The sequence below is a fragment of the Gordionus sp. m RMFG-2023 genome, chromosome 1 (genome assembly GCF_954871325.1).
Source record: "Gordionus sp. m RMFG-2023 chromosome 1, tfGorSpeb1-WG-v2, whole genome shotgun sequence".
NCBI classification, from domain to species: domain Eukaryota; kingdom Metazoa; phylum Nematomorpha; class Gordioida; order Chordodea; family Parachordodidae; genus Gordionus; species Gordionus sp. m RMFG-2023.
In genome coordinates this window covers 14,389,826-14,402,110 of record NC_088775.1, presented here as the reverse complement: position 1 = coordinate 14,402,110, position 12,285 = coordinate 14,389,826, and the positions used below count along the sequence as shown (strand labels likewise).

Here is a 12,285-nt window from a genome sequence, read left to right as displayed (position 1 = left end):
TAAAAATCAACTCAAATGAAGAGGTTTTAAAACTCTAGAGTATTCTCGAAAGTCTTCTTCAAAGTATCATTAAATATTTTTTTTTATTTTGAGAAAACACTTTAAAATTTGATTTTAATCTATTTCCAATTAAAAAAAAAAATTCATGTGGCATCTTTTTATAATTCTTAAACCATTCTCTTATTATTTCACTATTTATATCTCCTTCTTCTTCTTCTCCGTTTTATGGCGATTTCCAGGTTTACCCGGGTAGGCCAGTTTTCCCTCTGATTTTTCTTTTCCATTTTTGACGGTCCTGAGCATCAATACTTGTAAGATTCAAGCTTCTCATATCCGCCGCTATCACATTTGTCCACGTCATCTTGGGTCTTCCTCTAGGTCTTGATCCTCCTACTTCCATCATTGTGCATCTCTTTACCCAGTCATCTCTTGTCATACGTTCCACATGCCCAAACCATCTTAGTATATTTCGTCGCATTACCATACCAATCATTTCTATACCTAATCTTGCTCGCAATTCCTTGCTAGTTTTTCTCTCTCTCATAGATACCCCACACATCCATCTAACCATCCTCATCTCTGTTCTTTCTAATTTGGCTTCGTGAATTGCTTTCATTGCCCATGTTTCACCGCCATAAACTAAACAACTCCTCACGCAGCTTACGTAAACTTTCCCCTTTAACTTCAGAGAAACTTTTTTATTTGTAAGAATAGACGACATCTCTCTGAACTTCTTCCAAGCTTGTCTGATCCTTGCAACAACAGCAGAATCTACACCACCATCTGCGTTTAGCATATCACCTAAATAACAAAACTTATCCACTTTTTCTAGGGTTAACCCATTGCCAATATCCAGACCACCATTTTTTAGGTTATCATTATTATGTATCCCTTTCATGCATGTTTTACAAATAAAGGTCATTTTTTCTAACATCAAACTACCTTTTTTCCCACTACATCTTTTATGTACCCATTTCTGGCATCTGGTGCATTGGATAGAATTTCTAGCAACTCCTTTCCCACATACACCACAAGGCCACTTACCTGATTCTTCTATCTTTAGATTTTCCCCACCAATCATCACCTTTGTTTTTGATGCATTCATTTTCAGGCCCTTTGCTTCCATAGTCATCTTCCATTTACTAACTTATCCCTCAATTCTCCCTCACTGTTTGCCATTAATACAAGGTCATCTGCATATAATATCTCCCAGGGAAGTCCTTCACGCATTTCTCTAGCCACCACATCCATTACTAAGATAAATAATAATGGACTCAGCACGTATCCTTGATGAAGTCCTACCTTCACCTCAAAGCTGTCACTATCACCATAATCCGTCCGTACTGCTGTTTGTGCTTCAACATACATTGCCATCACTGCGGTAACTAACCATTCCTCCACACCGGATTTTCTCAAGGCCCATCTTGTAATCTCACGCGGCACCCTATCAAATGCTTTCTCCAAATCAACAAACGCATAATAGAGTTTCTTTTCCTTCGCAAGATACTTCTCCTGAATTTGTCTCACCACAAAAATTGCATCTGTCGTGCCTTTTCCCGATGTAAAACCAAACTGCATTTCATCAATTTTGATTTGTTCCCTTATCCGCTTTTCTAACACTCTCTCAAATACTTTCATTGCATGTTCCAAGAGTTTAATAGCTCTGTAAGACCCACAATCTAAAGGATCACCTTTCCCCTTGTATACTGGGATAATTATACTTCTTCGCCAGTCCTCGGGAATAGTACCTTTTGTGACAATCTGATTTGCTAAATTCATTAACCATTCAATCCCTAAATCATCAGAACCTTTAAACATCTCTGATACCACCATCGTTAAACCCGATGCCTTCCCTTTCTTCATCTTTTTCACTGCTCTCCTTATCTCGTCCTTGCCAAATTTACACCCTGGACCTTCTACCTTTGCACAACTAATATTATTATTCCATTCATTTTCTTCATTCAAAAGTCCTTTCATGTAAATCTTCCAGGTGTTCTTAATACCACTACTATCAATCGTCATTTTTCCTTCCATATTTTTCAAACACTTTACACCTATCACATCCTGCCTCTTTTTTGACATCTGTTTTGCCATTCTAACCATATTTCCAATTCCATCAGAGCATTTCATTTCTTTAGCAAACTCGTGTCTTTTTTCTTCTTGAGCCTTCGCTATTAATTTCTTAGCATTTCTTTTAGCCATCTTGTAAATATCATTATCACTATTTTCTTTGCTATTATACCATACTTTGAAACTCCGTTTCTCATCCACGGCTTTCGCTACCTCTGGGCTCCACCACCAAGTCTCCTTATGTCTAGGCGGCCCTTTTGTCCATCCACATACCTCCTCAGTTGTCATTACCCAAGCTTTCTTCATGGCTTCCCACTTGTCATTCACCCCAGATGCTTGTGCCACCTCCGCCTCCCTAATCGCCAATGCCATATTGAATTGACGTCTAGCATTCTCCTCCTTCAATTTCCAAACCTTCAGCCTTGGGACAAACTTTCTTTTAGTGACCCTGGCACCTTTAAGAGTGAGATCTCCTACAACTAGTCGATGCTGATTTATACATTCCTCTCCCAGTATCACTTTCACATTTTTTATTATACATCGATCACATCTCCTTAATAACAAGTAATCCACAACACTTTTGGTACTACCCGACTTATAAGTCACCAGCTTCTCTGATTCTTTCTTAAACATTGTATTACAAACAATCATATCCATAGCATCACTAAATTCTAAAATCCTCTCTCCTTTCAAATTTCTCATGCCGTAACTGAACCCTCCATGTACTCCTTCATAACCCTCACTACTCGCTCCCACATGTCCATTCAGATCGCCAGCCAGGATAATCCCCTCTTCATTTGCCAGTCTCGATGTCACCCCCAATAGACTGTCCCAAAATACATCTTTCTCTTCTTCACTTCTTCCAACCTGAGGAACATATGCCGAGATCATATTATATAGCTTTCTACCAATAATCATCTTGATAACCATTATCTGGTTGTCTAGCCTTCTCACTTCGACTACTTTGTCTACCAATTTCTCCGCAACCAATACCCCAACTCCAGCCTTACCATCATTACCTCCTTGCCAAAAGAATTTATACTTTTCGCTAGTCTTGCCAATCATTCTGGTCCCATTTCCTTTCCATCTAGTCTCCTGTATGCAGCACATATCTATATGTCTTCTGTGCAATACATCGACGACTTCTCCCGCTCTTCCAGTCATACTCCCAACATTCCATGTCGCGACCCTAACTCGATCACCCGTAAACTGGTTTCTCCACTTTTTATCAGGTCGTTTATGGCCGTCATACGTTTCATTTTCATGAATAGTGGTTCCACCAGGTTTCCCATCCTTCTTTTTGTCGTAGGCGGATGAGGAGGCCCACGGGGTACTTTGGGCTGTACCCCGCCCATGCTTTGTTGTAACCATAGGGAAATTTTTGTAGCATGGTTTTTACAATCGGATGCCCTTCCTGACATCAACCTCTTTAAGTGGTTTTTACACCCCGTCGAGGAGACGGTGATCCTATTCTAGACCCAGATCACAGGGAACCTTTTAGACCTCCATTTGCCGCTAAAAGACGTTGCCACTCCCCCGCCACGATGAGGCTGAAGGTAGGATTTTGGATTTTTTATTATTAATATTTTTATTATCCCAACTGATCTTCCATTTAACGTGACATTTAAAGCTGGATTAATCAGTTTAGTCTTTCTTTCTTTAATGTCATTGAATTATCTTAGGTAAGATACGCTATATGCATGCCAAAACACGATTTTGGCCAAGTCAAGGCTTTTAATATTAAAAAACCATGGGCGGAAAAAATTTATTTTCCTAGCGCTATTCTAAAAGCTTGAGAGATTTGTTAGACCACCTACAATATATAATATCGATATTGAATGGCTAAAAAACAGCCTGATCAACGTGCTTGAAAAAAAATGTAAAAATATAATAGAAACTCAGATCACGGATTCCCGAAAAACATGGCGCCTACAATTAGGCTCAAATAAAAAAAAAAAATTTATGCAAACTTGTAGGTGAGGTTCAAAATCGTATTGAAAATTTATGGATCGGCATTGCTTCACGACTACGCCCAAATATTCGTTGGCAAAATCGAGGACGCTTAAACTCACGGGTGTATGGGGAATGTTCATGAATCTTATCATGGTATCGACTTTGGGTAGTATAGATGAGGTCAATATAAAATTAGCATTGTTAGCGTCACGTAATTTGAATAATCTGGCATACATATAATTTACGGCGAATATAAATATCATGGATGTATATTCAAAATAATGATACGCCCTTAAAATTTTCGCCTCCTTAATGCCATGAATTTCTAAGGAGAAAAAAATTTTGATTTACAAGTTAAAAAAAATGTTAGGCTCCATCATTACAGTTTATTGAATGCCAAACATTTTACTATTATATAATAAACGGCATAAAACCAACTGTTAATAATAAAAAAAAAGCGATGTTAATTCTTTTCCTCTATATTTGCTTAATTTTTTTTTAAATAATGTTGTGGAAATAGTGCATTTAGCGAGAAAATAAATTAAGACTACAAGCCTCGTACAATGATGTATAACACTGCAGAGATACCATTTGTATGGCCCGGCCCGGCCCGGATTTTTTTAAAATATATTTTATTTATTTTTGATTTTTATAGCTATAATAATGGCAATTTCAAATATTTGGTTTCCAAATATACGGAAATTTCAGGCCCGGCTTATGTATCTGGGCCTTGGCGATTTGTTCATTAAATGCATTTAAAAGTGTCTATACATATGAGTCAGCTCTAGCGACATCTTATGGTTTGCACGTTAATTATATGGCATTGATGTGCACTCATATAATGATAAATAAATAAAATTAGTAGATGTGCAAACCACAAAATGGAGCTATAGCTGACTCTTATGTATGAACACTTTTAATAATTGAATCGCCAAATCTAGTACATCATTGGCTTCACATTAAAATTCGAAAGCAATCATCATGGAAATTTAAATATTTTGTAAAAATGAAGAATGGAAGAAATCGAATAATATATATAAATTTTTATATATAAACTGAGATTTTGGATGTTCCCTCTATGTATTATAATGGATGGACTTTGGGCGCACTTTTTGAAGAGCTTAGGTAGTGTTAAATTCATTAAAAATAATATTGGTTTTTTTACACTTATTTTAACTGCCTTTTTTCCTAAAAATTTCAAATTATTAGTCACCATTTCTAAAAAAAATTAATAACTTTTTACTACTTATTTATTTAAAAAAAATATATAGTTTAAAAATAACATCTTATATTCATTTTCGATAAAAATTGTCAGACTAGAACCCCACTTACAAACCCCCTTCCCCAATCCAATGACGCTGAGACCTCATTCTCCATGATGATTAAAAATTATTTTAAATATTTATAAAATAGATACTGATTATCTATGTTGACTAATAAAGTAACCCTTGAAATTTCAATGATGAAATGAGGGCTCTGAGAATGAGGCGGAAAGAGGGAGGGGAGAGGAAAATTTTTATGATCTGAAAATGGTATTTACGAAAACTTTAAATGGTAGTATCACTATATTAATAAAGGTAGAACAGTTTCGAGATTGATTTAAATGACTTTATTGAGATGGGATTAGGTACTTAAAAATTTTTTTATCAAACAATAGAGGATAAAATCAAACAGTTAAATTGTTACTTTTAAGGGATTTGTGATATAGACATTAAAAAATATTATCTTTTATACAATTAAGTTTTTCATCCGACAACAAAGGGATTAATATTGTTGAGGGTCAATTCATATAATTATATCAAATATTATTAAAGAAAATGCAATATTTTTATTTTTAAAATGATTTTAAAAAATCCTCAGTTTTTCCGGTGAAAAAAAAAATGAATTGTAAATTCAAAAGAAAAACAGGATTAACTTTATGTAAACACTAGAAGATGAGATAAGAGGACAAAAGTTATCAATTATTTAATTATATATATGTTTTAGATATCTTAAACTTGACAAAAAGATTTTCAATTTATTCATACTATTAAACACAAGCAGGATTGACTTATTTAACATAGATATTAAAATCAGCTATTCCTTTGCCCTCATTAAAGTAATTTAATATATGTGCAATTCTCGGAAATAAGCTTCTTCTTTCCCCAACTCTTTCTATCTCCGCCTACAGATGCTTAAATGGCAGTCTTCGAACTGTTATGCGTACAGGTACGTGCGGCCTATCCATCAACAGATAAATGGCTCCTCCTTCCCTTTTACTTAATTTTCAGTTTGATAGATAGTATAATTATCTAGCGTTCTGTTCTATCTACGACCATTAGAGGGAGAGGTGCCTTATCTCGTATCACACGTATCGTAAATATTAACAAAACATTGTTTTGAAAAAAAATAATGAGAAACTTGCTCCACGATAAGATCAAAAGAGTTCCAAAAGTATTGAGCAATTTGCCTTTTTGAATCAAATATTCCGAATTTTCGGGCTGGAAATATAAAAAATCAATTTATAATATATACCTTTATAAATTTAATTAATTTTTTTAAAAAATCCTTGATTTAATTTGAGAAGAATAGTCTGGGCAGGTAACGTCTGAAATTTTTTTTTGAGCATGGGAAAAATAAATAAACGGAGAGGGCGGGCGAGATGCCCTGCGTGCTTAATAGAGGATAGAAATAAAATCATTTCTAGAGCCTAATTAAAATATTATCTTTTTTTTATTTAAAGAACTGCTACTATGATTCATTCATATAAAACGATTTCCTTTTTCCTACATTTTGTGTTTTTTGCTTTAATAAGAAAATCGTGAAACCTATATTCTCATCATTATTGGTCATTTTCCCATAGGATACATTTGTGGATTTTAGAAAACCGGGCTGGCCTGGCACAAATTTTAACGGGTCAGATTTTAACATTTTGGAAATTTGCATACCTCTAATGAGATGAGATGAGTCCGGTGTGAATAAAACTTACCCGGCCCGGAATTTAAGAGGTCCGAGTCGGTCCAGCTACCTCGAAGACAGGCCGACCCTGTTCTCGCAGAGCCTCTAATGGACTATACTCAAAGTTGGGCAGTAGAACGAAATATATTTTGCAAAAAACTTGTGTTTCAGTTAAACTATTAGCTTAACCCTGCATTCGCAGTTAAGGCGAATTCGCGGCGAAATATACAAAAATTAATTCAAAATTATTATATTAATATCATATTTAGTACACTTCGCCGCGAATTCGCGGCGATTCTCTTCTTTATTTTTTGTCAAATTTCATCATTTATTTTCTAATTTACATTCATAATTTTTTTTTATAAATTGATGGTATACATAATAGATGATAAATAGAAAATATCCGTAAATAAGTTGGTTTTCAACGACCTGGTCTCACTTTATTTTTATAAATTTACACCAAGGACTTTGGAGGAAGTCACTTCACATCATCTCAATAAATTGTATTAAAAAACGAATATAACGCTACATATAACAGAAGTAGAGCTCTAAAAACAACCTGAAGCCGGTTCGGGCCTAAAAATTAATCAGGCCAAGGTTAAAAAATTCTACAAAATGATATAGAAAAAAATGTTTTCTCTTGAACAATTACAATTTTTCTGTGATAAGGACAAAAGCTATATCAGTAATTTTTACTACATTTATCTCCATAAAAAAATGGGGTTTAAATTTATATACTTTTTTAAATCAAAAACTTAGGTCCGGGCCATGTTAGGACCTAAAAATAAATATACATTTCAGACAGAACTGGGCTGGAGCTTAAAAATCAAATAAAGAAAATATCGGCCCAAGCGGGCTAGGAAAATTATGCCATCTACGACGAAGGTGATAATTAAGAAACAAATAAAAACCAATTTCATCTTAATGAAAAGGAAAATAAAGAGTATAAATTTTATACATCCAGCTGAATATTATAATGTCTTATCCGCTTTATTTTATGCTAAATGCATTTTATTAGATAAGTCAATTCTTTCCATATCACCAATAAAGATGTTTAAAAATATAATTTAGAATAATTATTATTTATGCATTAATTATGGTGTAATCTCCCATCTATAAAATACTTGAAATATTATTTATTTTTAAATATTCTCCTGAAAAATCTATTTTTTAAAAAAAAAATGGATATAGAATGCTATAATATTCAGCCGACGATATTAATATTACAATGTTTAGCTATTTTTATTTAGCTTAATTCTGTCATTTAATTAACACTTTTCTTTTTCTTAAAGATAATTGTTAAGAGCGTCATGAATAATAAAGCAAGAACGGGAAGTGTTAGATGTAGGGCTATGCCGACCCATAAATTTTTTCAATGATCCAATCCTATATTCTACCGATCCGAATTTATATTGATTTTTATTTACCATGTATCAATGTCATAAAAATATCAATATTTTCTATTTTAAGAAAAAACAGCTGACTTTCACGAATAATTTGTATCTTATTTATTAACCAAATGTTAATAATCTCATTAAAAATATTTGCAATGTTTATAGTGAATGTGTTACTGTTAAACAACTCCATTCAGCCAATTCTTAAAAAGGAATGTTATTACCTAAGCCTCGAAATAGAAGTCCAAATCTTTCTGCCATCTGATAATCACTAAGCTTGAGTAATTTACACTTGGTCAAAATTTTGCTAAACGTTTTTTAAAATAGGCTAAATGAGTCGTTAACAACTCTAGCTCAATGTGGCTCGTTAGATATATGAAAATCTTTATCTTGTGCAGATAATTTAACAAAAAAATAGTATACAATTTTTAACTATTTTTTTATACATTACAACAAACATTATTATTATGAAATTATTTTTAAATAAAAAAATTATATGGTTATATATACAATCATAAAATAACCAAAAATAATAATAAATATCGGATCGGATCGGTTTTTTAAAAAATATTGGTCCGGTCATTTTTTGAAAACGCTATATATCGGCGCTGATTTGAACAACCCTAATTACGCAACCTCCCAAATTAATATTATCAAGGGAATATTATATTCCACGACAAATGTTAAGATCCACATTGCTGTAAAAAAAATAATAATTAATTTTATTTTTTATTATAATCATTTTTTTGAGATGCCAAGTAATAATATTGAGTTTTCAAATATTTCAATATCTTCGCGATTCGTTATTCGAAATTAAAATAACTTTATAAAAGTATACGATAATAGGGAATGTTTCACAAAATATAATACGATATTTATATAATGTTGTTATTATGGTTCGTTTTTAAAAACGGCTTAAAGAAATCTCGAGGTTTGCGAAATATCATTTTGGCTAAAATCTTAATTTAAAATCGGTTAAATCAAGCCTTTTAACAACACTAGATACTATCTTTCTCCGCAATAGTAATGTTTTCATTAGTGTGATTAGTAAATACTCCTCACAGAGTGTTTGCGTATAAAACTTTGTAAAATTGATTATCATTAAATATACTAACTACTTTTTATTTATATGATTATTGATATATTGTATTGGATCATATAAATTATTCTGTCAAATATTTATTTACTCTCCGGTCATATTTTAAATGTTTAATTTTTTAGCTAAATGTATTTTTTAATTATTAGTGACTTTAGGTTTTACTAGATTAACGCATTGTATTTTGCGAACGATTTTAAAATGTAGCTTATAGCATGTAGCGAAATATAGAAAGTACTTTAACAAAATACATTTCCGGAATATTTAGCCCAACTCTGAATATATTTTTTTTAAATGTCTAATATGATAGGATATGAGGGGGGAATATAACTGACTTTAGAATATTCGTCAATAGCTATTTCAAAGGTGAATCCGAGATCTTGACTCACTATTCTATCGTACATCCTCTCCAGGAATTGCACCTTAGGCAAAGGTTCCATTTTTTTATTGAGCACGTCGCATAGCGCTTTCAATGCTGCTATTTTAACGTGCGAATCGTAGATCGCGTTACTTCCGAAGGATTGGGAAGAGGATGCTATGGTTTCGGAAATCAGGGTTAGCGTTTTGTCGTTGATAATTAAGTTTATGTCCAGCCAGGAGGAATAAAGGCCTATCACTTCGAAAGCCGCAACGCAAAGTTCGGGAATATCCATTCGATACAAAGCCTTTTTGTGTTGTTAAATGGAGTGAGTGAAGCATCAAAATTTCATTTTAAAACAAAAAGATTAGATATAATGTATAAGAATCCTTTTTTGAGTTCGTCTAATTCAATTTTACTTTTTTAAACAAGTCTTTATACAGTGTTGTGAAGATCTAATTCAAAAAATTTCCATATTTTTTAATTCGTTTGTAAATATAATTATTCAACTTGTAAAAATTGATAAGAATAATAAATATGTTATTTTAACAATTTTTTGCAAGTCAAATTTTTCCATCCAACTGGTCAGCACTGTAATAAAGTCGTCCTCTTTTCTTTTAAGAGTTCAAAATAGATTCTGATATATTGATTTTAAACAAGAATAAAAACAACCCTCTGAGAATTAGGTCATCAACTCTTGCGTCAAATTCTATTTTAATCCCCCCCCCCAAAAAAAAATTTGTCTTTTTATAATTTTCTGAATAAAATGCTCTTTCCAGAATTAGTAAGAATAAATTAAAACGAGATAGAATTCAATCTATAAGTGCTAGGCGCGTGAGAAGTGGGAATATTTTAGTTAAAACTAAAACTTTATATAAATTACAACAATTTTTTATGTGACTTCCCGAAATTTTTATTCAATAAACAATAAATTTAACTTCATTTGTTTTTAAAAAAGAGGTGCTTAATAAAATGAAAAATAAAAATTACAATAATTTGGTATAAGGAGGATACAATTTTTGAAGCATCAAGTAATCTCATTTTATCTTTAATAGCATTGTTCCTTAACATTTCCTAAAAAATATATATATTATATTATTGACTATATTTATATATAAATATTTTTAAAGAAAATGCAATTATCAATATGTACTATATGAATAAATAAAAAGGTGTATATTTAAAACTTAAAATTTCTCCTGTAGACAATTAGATTAGTTTTTTCTGTATTATATATAAGTTTAAATAAAAACACAGAAATGTGTGATAGCTAAATTTGGCATTCAAAACTAAATGGTGCCTTGGATAAATAATTTAAACCTAAAATAAGTTCTAGGAATAAAAGTGTTGTATAAATAATTCAGTATATATACCAGAGACCTGCAGGCCCGGCCCTAAGCCCGGGCCGTATTTTAAATTTTTTAAATATACCCGGGCCGGGCCTAAAAAAAATTTTTTTAAACATATCCGGGCCGGGCCTAAGATTGTTAAACCCGGGCCGGGCCTTAATATTTTTTATAAAAATTTTTACATTATGAGTTAATGGTTATAAGATTATATTATATTATAGTTATGATTAATATAATATTGGGTGATGGTTAACACTACCTAACACCCACCGATCGATCTAATTATTAATTTCCTGCAAATTTATTCAAAGTATTAATATATTTTTTTATAATTCATATCTAAATTTTTACAACATATTTTACCAAAACAATCAAATAAAGGAATATCATGGCACAAAATACTAATGGTATAATTAATAAAATTAAAAATAATATTTATTCTTTTAGAAATACAAATAATAATTTAAAATCTGAAATATGGACTAAATTTAACATCATCATAGATGAAAATAAAAAAAACATTGGTGACGTACAATGTAAGAATTGTTCAAGTATATTATCTTATAATTATAAACATGGTACATCACATTTAAAAAGACATAAATGTGATGGTAAATCCATGAAAATTAATAAAAAAAAAAATTACACCTGAAAAACCAACCTATAAATGTAATATAAAATATTTAAAAGAAAAATTTATAGATCATTCCTAACACTTTGCGCAAAAGATATTAGACCTTTCGAAATGATAGCTGGGAATGGGTTTCTTGAATTCAGCCAGGCTCTAGTCGATGTTGGGGCAAAGTATGGTAAAATAGATATCAATATTAACTCATTGATTTCACATCCCACCACTCTATCACGCCACCTTAAAGAAAAATGTAATAAAATAAGAAACATTTTAGTTGATACTTTTGCCCCAGTAATCAAGAATCGATTTATGGCTGCTTCCACTGATATATGGTGTGATGACCATAAAAAGAACTCGTTTATAACAGTTAACATGCACTATATATCAGATGACTGGAAGTTAGTGAAGAGAAACCTATTTACCGCTAAATTTAAAGAAGTGTCAAAGACTAGCAAAGTAGTTAAGGATGAACTATTAAAAAATTTTCACAATTTTAA

At 31.8% G+C, this 12,285-nt stretch overlaps 1 protein-coding gene across 1 annotated transcript in view; it reads right to left on the bottom strand.

The window, feature by feature from the left end:
* Positions 1-12,285, bottom strand: part of LOC135931472 (exportin-T-like) — a 40,951-nt gene that overhangs the window by 17,260 nt on the left and 11,406 nt on the right. Inside the window, exons 2-5 of the mRNA XM_065468603.1 lie at positions 10,799-10,882; positions 9,786-10,115; positions 6,424-6,503; positions 4,041-4,248 (exon numbers count right to left, since the gene is read on the bottom strand). Coding sequence (XP_065324675.1) covers positions 4,041-4,248; positions 6,424-6,503; positions 9,786-10,115; positions 10,799-10,879 — 699 coding nt within the window. The 5' untranslated portion in view covers positions 10,880-10,882. The remainder of the gene's footprint in view (positions 1-4,040; positions 4,249-6,423; positions 6,504-9,785; positions 10,116-10,798; positions 10,883-12,285) is intronic.